Source organism: Apteryx mantelli, chromosome 14, assembly GCF_036417845.1.
Source record: "Apteryx mantelli isolate bAptMan1 chromosome 14, bAptMan1.hap1, whole genome shotgun sequence".
In the NCBI taxonomy this organism is placed as follows: Eukaryota; Metazoa; Chordata; class Aves; order Apterygiformes; family Apterygidae; genus Apteryx; species Apteryx mantelli.
This window is the reverse complement of record NC_089991.1, coordinates 259070-271872: the sequence shown is the minus strand read 5'-3', so window position 1 is coordinate 271872 and position 12803 is coordinate 259070. Positions and strand designations below refer to the sequence as shown.

The 12803-nt window shown below is 42.2% G+C and overlaps 1 protein-coding gene and 1 long non-coding RNA gene across 6 annotated transcripts in view; one reads left to right on the top strand and one right to left on the bottom strand.

Moving 5' to 3' along the window:
- Nucleotides 1–807: 807 nt before the first annotated feature.
- Nucleotides 808–11300, bottom strand: CDC23 (cell division cycle 23). 5 transcript variants are annotated; one of them, XM_067304578.1, is made up of 16 exons: nucleotides 11140–11292; nucleotides 10967–11039; nucleotides 9853–9990; nucleotides 9522–9564; nucleotides 9056–9161; nucleotides 8814–8946; nucleotides 6999–7176; nucleotides 6812–6909; nucleotides 6461–6542; nucleotides 5718–5871; nucleotides 5449–5568; nucleotides 5057–5132; nucleotides 4570–4631; nucleotides 3622–3700; nucleotides 3405–3524; nucleotides 808–2421 (listed from the first exon to the last, which is right to left on the bottom strand). In XM_067304578.1, the coding sequence occupies exons 1-16, from the start codon at nucleotides 11256–11258 to the stop codon at nucleotides 2251–2253; spliced, it is 1752 nt and encodes a 583-aa protein (XP_067160679.1). In that variant the 5' UTR covers nucleotides 11259–11292; the 3' UTR covers nucleotides 808–2250. The 5 variants fall into 5 exon arrangements, 4 of the variants coding, with proteins under 4 accessions (XP_067160679.1, XP_067160681.1, XP_067160680.1 ...); XR_010885610.1 differs by having other exon boundaries at nucleotides 2340–2421; nucleotides 3405–3552; nucleotides 11140–11300; XM_067304580.1 differs by lacking the exon at nucleotides 3405–3524 and having other exon boundaries at nucleotides 11140–11296.
- A 705-nt stretch (nucleotides 11301–12005) lies between these two features.
- Nucleotides 12006–12803, top strand: part of LOC106487225 (uncharacterized) — a 50222-nt gene continuing 49424 nt past the window's right edge. The window contains exon 1 of the long non-coding RNA XR_010885657.1: nucleotides 12006–12072. This is a non-coding gene — a long non-coding RNA (uncharacterized lncRNA). The remainder of the gene's footprint in view (nucleotides 12073–12803) is intronic.

Here is a 12803-nt window from a genome sequence, read left to right as displayed (position 1 = left end):
TTTAATGCAGGACCTTTACAAACACTACAGTTTGGATAATCTTCTTTAAAAGATGTCCAGCTGAAATTTGGAACATTTCCTCCTGAGGAAATCTTCAGACAATTTCAGAACTAAATGGGAGATTCAGCTATTAGGCCCGAGAAAACTGGAATTTGTTTAGAAAGAAACATCTGCAGATTATTCATAACTGCTCATTCCCAAACATTTACAGGAATCTCAAGTACTTCTAGAAATAGCTTCAAGTTGTATCCAGCTTACAAGATGAAACTGAATAGAACTGAGAGAATTTGGTTGAAGTCAGACTGCAGGTCATAAATCAAACTGATACTATCCCAAACTGTTGGTGTTTCTTCACAAGTCACTGCTCAAAACAAACAAAATCATATTCCTCCCAGGCAAGCAAAGCCCAAACATGATGCTGTCTTTGTTTGAAAGGCCCTACCTGTCAATGAGCAAGATAATTCAAGTCAAAGTCAGCAAAGCTGTTGACCTCTATTCTTCATTAGCTTAGTGGAACTGTGAACAGACTACACATATGTGTAAGGATATCTGGTTAACTGCTATTCAACATAAAAGACAAGGTGATAAATTAAGCACACAGATAACAGCAGGTAACTGAGACAGTACCAGACACTAGAAGCCTTGAGACATGGGTCCATGGGCCATTAAAGGAAGGACTCAAGTGTAACTTTGAAGAGACTTAAGCAGAAACTTTGTAACCAGTAAGGCTGTCACAGGTTATTAGAAAGGGTCTTAAAGGAAGAGCAAATTTGCTCTAAGAAGTCTGAAGGGGATTGTGGGACCAAATAAAATCTGTCATAGAATGTTTATTGGAAGGATCAAAGATCAAGAAAGTGCTGCAGGTGGATCAGGGGGAAACAAGCATGGGAAAATGGAAGTGACAGGGAGAATAAAAGCAGACAATTGTGAGTAAGCAGGCTGCTGGTCAGTAGCCTCTGCCTGGCCGAGCAGCGTGCTTAATCACCACAGCATGTTCCATACCTCTGTTAAACTCGACTTCTATTTCCTGTATGTGTGTGCTCCCTACTCTGAATGTATTTCTTTCACATGAATGCCTAAAGTCCACACATGGATGCTGGAAAGACTTCAGGTCTCAGCCAGAGACTGGAGAGACCTGTAAACATGAGCACGCATGAGAACTAAGTCAATGAGAGCATATCCATGTTCCACTAGCAAACTTTAAGCCTGATTAGTCAGCAAGCAGGAACAGGATCAGGCCATTTCTGCAGTTCATGTTTTAACTGAGTGCTGTAAAGGCACTGTCCTCTTGTCTGTGTTAACCTGTTTATGGCCATGTCTGTAGTGCATGGGTGCATGCGTACATCTTTGGAACTCACACTCAGCCTCAGTATTGGCCGGACGTGGGAACATCTTGCACCCAGCGGACTCAGAGGGGAGAAATCCCCTGCATTCTACAGTCCACCAGATCTAACAATCCATAACAAAACAATCCATCCCAGTTCACCCAATTTCATTTGCTACAGTACACATGAAAGTTGCACCATGAAGAAGCCCAAGGACAGTAACTTAATCATCTTTTTTTTTTTTTTTTTTTAATTATACTATCCTACTGGCTGCTTTTCTACCCAAAGTCAAAATATCTGTCAGAACCACAGACTGAACAACAACCAGCTGTCATCTGTGGCTACTTGAAATTCTTCTGACACTTTCCAGCTCTAAATTCTGTTTTCCCCTCAACACAGCACTGGGCAGATCTAAGTGCCCCATACTGTTTTAGTGGAACATCTTCCATGTAGTTGGATATAGGTAAAAGTCCATAAGCAGCCAAGGCAGGTAACAGTTTCTAATGTGGGCAGCAATAATACCACTAAGAGGTCCTCCAAAGAAGTTCAGTAAAGCCAGAGGTAACATGGTAGAATCAGCAAACTTCAAATATGTTTTAACTTAAGCAGACAAGCTCTTCCCCCACTCTCAGTTATGAGTAATCACGTGTATTGAAACAGGTCTGCCCTCTGACTGGAATGATCTGGTGAGAAGTACAGCAGATTCTGACGTCTCAGCATAGGCACTTTCATGTAGGCTGCACCTTTTTTGCCTGTTTGGGCACACCTGCCTTCAGTGCAGGCTCTAATAATTCCTACCCTCCAAGTGAAGGCAGCACTGAATGAAAAAATTTCACTGGAAAGAAATTAGTTGCAGTAACAGGAACAAGCCTCATTTGCAATGTCACATTCAGTGCACAGGTTAGTTTAGAGGTATCAGCATTGTTCATGGTGTAACAGAAGACAGATTGAGTGGAGACACACGACGTGTGGGAGTGTTGTTGGCTGACAGTGATGCAGGGAGGAAAAAGGGAGCAGCAATTTCTGTGGACGAAGTTTCTCCTTGGTTGCGAAGCTGCAAGATCTGCCGCAGCAGGGCCTTCCCTTCTTCTCTAGTCTGAAAATAATTTATAAAAAAATATTTTTATATATATATATATATATATATATATATATATTAAAAAAACAACAAAAACCCCGCATTATGTTGCATGAGTTGATGTACAAGCCTAAATCCCTATGAATGGGTGATTTCTGAGTCAAATTCCATATGTAAGCAATGTAAGTTACAGTAGTTCGGCATTCTGTAAGACTGCAAGATATGAAAAGTACTCTCTTTTTTTGTTTTCTGCTATTTAACAAGAATGGTAAGGTATGTCAAGCTTTTTTTTAAATAGTCCTTACTACTTTTACTCATCTCATTCTCACGTTACTTTGATATTTCAGGCCAAAGTGGTACTATCAACCACCAACAGTGTCCAAATATTCCATCAAAAAGTAGACTGGAGAAATTTCAAATGAACTAAATTCTGGTTCTTCTCTTTCAAGTTCCAGACAGCTTTGTTAAGGATAAGCCAAACACCCTGCACTCATGGCTATAGAGTCTACTTCTAGGCTGAAGTTAAAAATCCAAGTTGTTCACTTACAGCTTCAGAAAATCTCATGATATTGAGTCATATACAGAAAACAAATACTATTATATTCTCTGCATTGTCTACATACAAACAAGATCAGAAACATGAGGTCATGTAAATACCAGTACTACACAGGGTGCCTTGTGACCATTAGGCCCTTCTTCATCTCCAAGATTTTCTGCAATCTTGAGACTTCCACAAACAGTCTCAAATTCTTTTACTTAGTGAACATGAATCCAGTATGATATGGTTCAGTTTTACTACCTATACTGTATTCCCCAACTTTAGTCAATCACAAACAGCAGTAGAAATCAGGTACACAACAACATTCAAGATATGATTCTTCACCTGGATGGCAAACAGCTCTCATTCCTTCAATAAAAGATTCCTCCTACTCTGAGAGGAGCCAAGATCAATGTCAGAGATCCCCTAAGAAGGGAGCACTGGGGATTGTGTGACTACTCACATCATTGAATGCACAGCATTTCTGAGCACAGGCTGAGGCTTCATCCCAGAGCTTACACTTGAAGTAGTATTGGGCCAGGTAACGGAAGGCAGTACTGACCTCCAGGTGCTCCACTATCTCCTACAAGACCAGGGGGAAAATACCATCTCTGAGTGCCTTCCAAGGTAGTTCTACATCATGTTTATTTCTCCCTCTTATTCCCAAGATACAGCCTTACCCCACAGGAATAGATATCCTGGATGTATTTGATATAGCACTGAGCAGCTTGTTCAGATTCATTCAGCTGTTCATGCAGCCTAGAAAAGGAGAAAAATGAGCCATTGAAATAAAAGTACATTGTGGAAGACTCCCAGAGCAGGAACTCCTAGACCTTCTTGGTCTACGAGAAGGTACCTATTAAACCTGACCTGAACTAGGCAGGCCTTTCCCTTTAGAATTTGCAAGATGTACAATGTCCTGCCCTTCACGGAATAGATTACCAGCATGAGGCCAGCCAGATGCTAACTGCTAGAAGCAGCTACAAATACAGTCAAAACAGAGACCTTCACCTATTCTATTACATTTTAATTTTTTTTAAAAAAGACCTTTTCCAACCTATTCTAACTGGCTATTTCCTCCAGTGCTCCTTCTTCCCCTCTTACACCCCAAAATCTTTGTACAGCAGCTTCACCTTTCACCTGCCCATTTCCTTCTCTTTCACTTTCTTCCCTTTATATTACTTCTTCCTCAACAAAAATTGGTGCTAAAATCAGTGTTCACATCTATTGCAAGTTAGACCCTTCTCCCATGTTGCATCCATACATTGGACAAAGTCAATCTATTACTTCATATAATATTGAGCATGTACTTCTTTAAGCTCCACTATAACTCACACAAGTACTGGCACTGCCTGCCCAGATCATTCCAGGTTTCAGAGGTTCCTTCCAATCTACACTGTCTTATGACTCCCTCTGTAATTGTCCTGAGGGAAACCTAAAGCTAAGGCTAGACACTAGGATTTGTGGTTACTGAGGGCCTTCTAAGAATACCACTTATTACATAGCTCCAAAAGTAATACTTCCTAAAAGCAATTCCACTTGTTTTCCATTTATTTCATCAATAGGTATCAGAGTGCTTTAATTCCACTTAATACAATCTTGACGATTCAATGCTACTACATACTCACTTTGCCAGTTTTACCAATGCCATTTTCTCCACATCTCCAACAGCATAGGCTCTCCAATAGCACTGCCAAGGAAAAAAAAAAGTCAGTCAAGCACAGAACAAAACTGACTGCAGCTCATAACTCTCACACAAGCAAGTTAGAAACAGAAAACTATACAGCTCTCCAGGAAAGGGGCATATATAACCTGTAGACAACTCTTTTTGTCAGCTGCTCCAGTTACATTGAAGCAGAACTTCCCAATCATAATTACAACAGAAGCAGTTTAAATAAGCCCCTAATAACATGCTGTGTGCACTTCCTTACATTCTGAGGCTAGGTTCAGGACTGCAATAAATAGCAGCAGCTACTACAAGTGCTCATCTCTCTCCCTCTCTAAGGGAGAGTTCTGGTAGCGCTAGCCACACAATTTTACTGCAACTCCACCTAGCGTCTTAGAAGACATTCTAACGTACAGCCTGTCCTACTCTCTATTTTAGTCCTCACTTACCTTTTTAGCTTCCACCAACTGGTTGAGCTTCTCATAGCATTCTCCTAGAGCAACCAGCATACGGGAATCATTGGGTCTGTAAAAAAGCAATTCCTAAATGTAGTTTAACGAACAGGCAATCGAGACTGTATCTGGCAGAGTCCTTCATCCTCTCTTTTACATGAAATGTCACTTAGACTCCTGAACAGCACTCTTTGGCATATAACTGACAAAGCCTTTGCTAAGGGTTAACAAATACAACTGAAAGGAATCAGCATAGTGAGACTGCACAAATCATGGGGTTGATGCTTTTGTCCCTTTTCCCCAACTTATTTCCTGCATTTAACTTCCTTAGCAGGCAGCAAGCAGTTCAGAATGAACACCAAGAAACACGGCCATGTTCTCGACTCTACCTGAGCTGGTGGGCCCGTCGGTAGTAATAGAGACAGTAAAATGGCATTTTGAGGATTTCATAGGTTTGCCCCAAGCCATACCAGGCTCTGTAGTCCCTTTTGTTCACCTCTATCGCATGTCTGTCAAAGAAAAGGAAATGCACTAACCAGGAAGCAGTCAGGATCAAGACAAAATTCAGCAAAAGACTAACAAGGAAATACAGAAGATATTACTCCAATCCTTGTGCATGTAGACCTCAACACTATTTTGTGCAGTGCATGAGTGATACCTATAAGCTTGAATAGCTGCAGATGTGTTCTTCATTTCCATATACTCATGTCCCATAAGTGTCCAGGCTCCCAGATACCGAGGATTTAGTTTCAAGGCTCTCTGGAAATAAAGTGCTGCTTTTTCATGTTGGGAGCGTAAACTATAATAATTTCCTAAAGCAAAAAAAAAAAAAAAAAACCATAAAATTTAAACAAATAAATGACAAAAACCAGCAGAGAAGTAGAAAACAGATGGAAGACATATTATCTACTACCTTTTAACTTAAAATTTTATAAAGAGACCTATTAAAGGCAGGTATGATTCAAGCCTCAAGAGACCTAACAGGAGCCTGTTCTCCAGTGCTCTCGTCAAATCCTTTTTAGTTGCACCAATCAATTAAGATCCCATCCCTCTGCCTTGAAAGCTTATTTCATGATCTAATGAATGAATTTCCCAGACCTGAGGCAGAACTATTTCTTTTGGAGTTTCAGGACTATAACTAAAGGGATTATGCACTACATGGGTCTTCATAAGGCTTTCTTCAACTCCTCTTTGCACTGACAATATTACAGTAGCTTTTTCAGAGAGAGATGATGGAAAGGGGTACTCCGTCATTTTGCCTGCGTTTTTAGGCTGTGTGAGACCACGCTCAAAGTGGTCTTGACAGCCTTGCTGGTAGATCCTTTTCATAAGGGTTATTAAGATGTCCTCCCACAGTCTGCAGACAGCATAATAAGAACAAGTAACAGAGCTGGCTCTCACCAATTACGCAGCAGGTCTCCACACGATACTTGTCTATCTCACAGAGATTGTGAGCCAGGTAGCTCAACTCAGGCTTCATGCTCTAGTGAAACAGAGAAATGAAACTGGTGAAACAGAGAAATGAAACTGGTGAGGAAAGGAGCACATTACACTTTCTGATGGAAGAAAACCTAGGGGGTCAGCAATGCATACCTGGCATCTATTTCATGGAGTGGTAGGAGGCAGAAAAAGGCTGAAAGACTATCTTCAGAAAGGCTAGTTAACAACAGCTGCTTTGCCAATAGGTATGATACCTCTGATAAATATTAGCATGATATATAACATAGCATAGGCAACACAAAAGGTGCTTACCCTAACATACAGCAAGTTGGAGAAAGTGTCCATGTTTTCTATTCTGTAAGGGTCTTGTTTTCTTAGCTCGTTAAAGATGGATAAAGCTTTGTCAATATCTGAACAAGGAACAGCAGATGTGAGAACAAGAACTACAAATGCTAAGTTTGCATCAAGAGGCTCACTCCTACTAGTAAGTATCACTGACCTCGGATGTTGTGGTAGGCAACTGCAATCTGAGAGATGATGTAAGTGCTTTTGGAAAATCCTGCATCAATGAGACTCTGATACTTCTGCAGAGCCTCCTCTATCAGCTGCAGCTCTGTATAAATGTGTGCAAGAAAGAACTCTTTCATCCATGTATCTGGTAAGGACAGGAACTTCAACTAGCAAGAACCAAAGAAGAGGAGGAAGAGATGACAATCAGTAGTATTCTAAGAGCCACCCGTGGCACAGAATCCATTATCTTCCCTCCCATGATCTAGCAGATGGTCTTGAGGTAAGAGACTTTCCCATAATCTTTTTCTTAGGCCATAACAACAGCTATGAAAGAGCTGTATTAGGACCAAGAATTAATATCAGGTTCTTCCACAGGAAAGACTAAATGATGCCTATAAATTAAGAATATTGAAACAAGAAAGGAGCACTAAGACATCTGGTCTAAAGAACGGTACAATATGAATCACAGAATCACATTTAGTCACTCCCTATGTACTCCCATGACTGACCAAATGAAATGACTCCAATTCTTCTGCGATTTCAATAATAACTGAAAAAATGATTGTCTTATTTCAAACCTGACAGCACCCGGCTTCTGCTTCAGCTACTGGCCTTACTTCACTAAATTCAAATGTCCTTCGGAAGACAGTATTTTTCTCCCATATTTGAACATCAAAAAAAATCAAATCACTATTTTTGATGAGCCAAATGAACACAGCTTTAAATAATCTCACCAGAAATACATTCACCTTTTTCCACAAATCCATAAGGCTCTCTTCTGTTCCCCCTCTACTTTTTAAAGTATTCTACCAGCCAGAATTGAGCAAGAATTCCAGGAGTGGTTGCATAAATCCCACGCATAAAGACAAAATTTTCTATTTCTATATCTGAGTTCAGTTATTTGATACACTCCTTCATTTCATATGTGTGGCTTTGTATTTGACAAAGGACACATCTATGTAATTTTTTTAGTTTGGATGAGAACTGCACTTCTGAAGTGAATTTCTCAACCATCCCCACTATCATACTTTGTTTCACATCATGGAGCTGTATCAGAGGATGTAAACTACATTCTCTGAGGATGAAACTAAACTCAGAGATGCACTCCCATTACTAATAGGTGTCTAAGCGACAAAAACAGATTACAGCTAGTTCAAAGTAAGCTCCCCAAATCATGTACAGTGTGAATATCAGGTCTCCAGATACAACTGTTTCTCACTATAGATTCAAGCCTACTATACTGTACTTGCTAATAATGTAGGAACAGCCTTATTAAAGGCTTATTTGGTTGAATGGCTGTTTACCAAAGGATTTGTATCATTACATATAATTGGCACAAGAGTGACAAGAAAAGCACAAACTTTCGGTCATTCAAAAATGCTATCCATAGTGATTTCATACATACTTTCAGGCCACCACCAAAAGTGCTTAGCAACTGTGAAACCAGAACCAGATACTTAGAAAAGAAAAAAAAATAAGGAGGATCTTCCTTACGGGGCAATAACCCAGCTGACAACTATTTCAGAATGTGTGAATTAGCCATTTCTTAAACCATTAGATGGGTGAATGAGGAGAAGTTAGCCCTGGCTGTAATAAAGATTCTTGGACTACAGCATGGCAAGCAATTGCAGAAAAAGACACTTCAACAACACAATTTACAGTCTTGGGTTGCCTTGCCTGACAGAGTCTCACAGGAGAATAAAGCAGTGGGTGACACCAGTCTTATGGCAACTAATCCATCAGTTACTGAATCTGGTTAGACCCTGGAATTTATTATCACATCTTGATATTTCCCAGTTTTTACCATCTCTTTATCTGTGATCAAGTTGCAAAGTTCCAGCCAGGCTCCCCAGTGCAAAGGTAAGACATGAGCAGCTTCAACAAATACATCTATGGCTTCTTTCACCAGGTCCAGCTTCCGCAGCACAACACCATACCTGCAGAAAAAGTTACCAAGTAGAAAAGCTACCAAGTTATCAGAGGCATATACTCTGTGCACCCATATAAGTATACATGAATACATTAGAAATATATGCAGACACTTACAAATAAAGGCCAAATCCATCCAGTTCTCGTGCTTTGTGTTTCTTACTAAGCTCTACTCTTAATTCTCGAAGAGCTTCGTTTTTTACCTGCCCTTTTTCCAGAGGTCCTGCATGAAGAGAAAGTCAAATAGCTAACTTTCAACCAAGATTCTTATCACAATAATTGTGAAGTCAAGGGTTCATTCAGAGTCCATCACTGGCATGACCTGAAAGCTTACCACCCTCTGATTTTTTTTCTCTTTTTAAAAGAAAATCTTTAAGTCTAATCGCCTGCTTTAAAAAAAGAACTACAGGATGAAAATCTGTAACCTGTGTCAAGCCAATGAATTGAGAGTGAAAGCAAACTATGTTAAAGTGCACTATCCAAAAATCAAGGTGCAAGCCATAAAACTGAAATGATTTGCATGAAGAGGCATTACCGGAAGCTTCATTAAATTGTCTTGTGTTCCTTGACACCAGAGCCTTACCCAAACTATCCACTGTTTCATCATCCTTCTTCTTTTCTCCTGACTGTGGAAAACAGAAGAAAAACAAGCTTACTTTACAGTAGTATATTCCTTAGGTTTCCTGCAATTCTGGTAGCAGCATTTAAACTGAGTTTTCAAGAGCGCCACAGACGATTCTACTTGGCTCAGTTAGAAAACCAAAAAACCCCCACAAAACTCCCCCCATATAATTTGGCTTTCTATACTGTCATTTGGAACAGGATAGAAGACTAAGGTATGCCAGGTTTTAGACAAGGGAGGGGAGGGAAGCAGATGAGTTCTGCGGTAAAGGGAGTTTTTCCATCTGTCTTACCAGGTATCTAGAGTACATATACAAGAAGTAAGCCTTCTGACTCTTGCAGCCCCGCAGAAAATATGCGGCCCTGTCATATTCCTTTAGATCGAAGTAAGACTTGGCTAACGTATAGGCATCCAAATCACGAGCATCCTCCTGCAGAGACAAAGACAAGTTCAAGACCTCAGAATCTGGCATGCTTTAGGTAAATCATCTAGTTAGGAATATATCAAATAAACTGTTTAGAAAGGTAAAAATACAGCTTATTCACACTCAAAGATAGTTTGAGTACCATTTGATAGTCTCTCCATTCCCTCATGCAATCAAATTCCTAGTTCTCAAATAAAAAGTACAGACTGGTCAGAAACATTTAAAGTAGACCATGGCACTCCAAAATGGCAAGCCACCAGAAGGCATGAAATGGCTGTTCAGTGAGCCTGAATGACCACAAGTAAGAAACGTAATCAGGAATTCCATAGCAAACAACATTAGCCTGCTAATTTATAGGCATAAATATATTCATAACCATGCTTTGCGATGCATTTATGACAAGTTACATTACTGTAATATAACAAAGCAGGAGTATGCCTGAAAGTCCTATAGCCCTTCTATGGATATGTGGATGGAGACAAAACTGATTTCTCACATGTTTTAAGGATCAAAGTTTAACAGTATGATCTAATTTGTATTACAATGATTTTTAATCTTTATTAAAGATGAACAAATAAAAATTAAGCAGCATAACTTCAAAAGTTTGGCTTGCAGAATATCTCACTTAGGGCACCACAGCAATATGCAAAATGGAGTGCTGTCACCTGGGAAAATGTGCTCAATTCTGTCCACCCTATTAAAAAGTGTATATAATGGAAAGGATTTAAGACCGTTACGAAAGAAACTGCACTTTGAACAGCCTCCTTCACAGAAGCTTTTAAAAAGATTACTCGCACGCTTTGCTTAGTTTTAGGTAGGTTTAAGAAACGGCCGGAGATCCCTGTCATCGGGGGAGCGGCAGTTCCTCCCCGAGCGCCCAACGAACCGCGAGGCGGCGGCGGCAACCGAACCGAACCGACCCGGCACGGCCCGGCCGGCAACAGGCACCGCCCCCGGCACGGCCGGGAGGGCCGGGCCGTACCTCCGTGAGCGCGAGCGGCGGCGGCAGCTCGCTCAGCGGCAGCGGGTCCAGGGCGAAGGCCAGCTCGGAGGCCCTGCAAGGAGAGAGTCGCCATCAGCACAGAGCCCGCCGGCAGCCCGCCCGCCCGCCCGCCCGCTCGCTCGCTCGCTCGCTCGCCCACCCGCCGCGCTCACCACTTCCCGCTGTGCTGCAGCCCGCGCTCGCGGCTCCGCTCCGCCACGCTCAGCAGCTGCTTCTTGATCTCCCGCAGGTCGGAGAAGTCGCCGCCGCTCAGCCCCGCCGCCGCCGCCATCCTGCCGCGCGCCCCGCCCAATGGCAGCCCCGCACACTGAGCGCAGCCTCGCGCTGTACACGCGGCCTCCTCATTGGGCGGTCTCGCGAAGCCTCGCTCCCAATCAAAACAGGCGCGCTGAACCCGGGGCGTCCGATTGGCTGCTTGGCGCGAGGGCGCGCTCTGGCCGCGTAGCGCAGCGCGGCGGCTGGCGGCGGCGCGGCGGCTTCGGCCCCGGCGCGCGGGGACCGGGGCCGCCCCTGGGGTCGCCCCGCCGCGCCGCGCAGCGCAGCCCCCGGGCTCTCGGCGCTCCTTGGGCCCTGCTGCGGCGCCGGGGGAGGTTGAGGTGGCCCCGGCCGAGCCCAGCTTGCGGCCTGGGCGGTGGGAGCGGCGCTCCTGGGCGCCTTCGGCCCTGCTCGCCAGCCCGGCTGTCTGGGGCCGGGGCCCTTGCTGGAAGCAGCTCCTCTCTGTGAGGAGTACAGCGAAATGAGATGCTTTGGGGAGGACTGTAAGCTCAGTGCAAGGGTTGTAATGCGCCTCCCCTTTCTGGAGCGGTAGAGTTGTCTATCTTAGAGCCATCCTTCTCTCACTTTTTTTTGCACACAGGGAACAGGGTTTTGCCTTCTTTTTCTTTATTTTCATTCTCAAATGTGTTTACACCTGTTTTTTGCATACTGTCTGGAAAGAAAAAAATTTTTTGTGTCTTTTTACTAAGGTAGGTAAATATCTTTTTTTAACAGATATATGCACTAAGGCACAGAGGCTAATGTTTTTTGAGGCTACAGAGTGAGAGAAAACCAGAAGAAAAAGCTGTTTTGGAGACAACTGAGGAAAGGTTAGTATAGTCAGCAGACTTTTGGAGGGTCCTTCCCAAATTAGCAGCAGCTGAAAATCTCATTCATTTCTGACTGTTTCATGTATTTTGAATTTTGCCTTCTTTGTTTAATTAAAATGTAGCTGGTCTGAGTTTTAGACTGACTGTGGTAGTTGTTTAGCTTGGATGCAAGATAGAGAGACAAGTCCAATAACACTGAAGCTTTGTAATTGTTCTGAGATCAAAAAACACCAGTCTTTCTCCCATGTTTCTGGTTGATTAGTTCCTAGCTTATAATACAGATACTTACTATTTAATCTCTGTGTGCTGCCTTGCCCTTGAGTTCCAATCTTCAAGGTCATCTGATTGTTTCTTAATGATACTTCAATTTGCCTCTGTGTTGACAATGCCTCCCAGGTTAGTATCATCACAAAATCAAATTTATATACTTTTACTTTCTGTGCCCAAATCATGATTTAAAAATATTGAGTAAATCAGTCCTAATTCTGGTCTCTCAGGGCTGTACTCAGTCCAAGATTTTCCTCTTCATTTCAGTCTGTTTTTATTTTCCCCTTGCATTTATCCTACAGATGCTCTGACAACTTTGCCAAAGTTACACTAGAATGTAATTTGGCTCTGTCTCTTTTTCATGGTGTTTAGATCTAACAGTACAGAAACTTAAGCACTTGTTTTGGGATCATTCTGCCCCATAACTACTTAAGCTTTTCCAGAAAGGCAGTAATAGTTCAACT

Bases quoted from the DNA above. Each gene is read 5' to 3' on its own strand.
- CDC23 (XM_067304578.1), bottom strand. From the start codon at position 11,258: ATGGCGGCGGCGGCGGGGCTGAGCGGCGGCGACTTCTCCGACCTGCGG. The intron at 9,991-10,966 runs GTACGGCCCGGC...TTGTCTCTGCAG, and splicing joins CGCCGCTCGCGCTCACGGAG to GAGGATGCTCGTGATTTGGA. The intron at 3,701-4,569 runs GTGAGTATGTAG...CTCCTTTTCTAG, and splicing joins GCATTGGTAAAACTGGCAAA to GCTGCATGAACAGCTGAATG.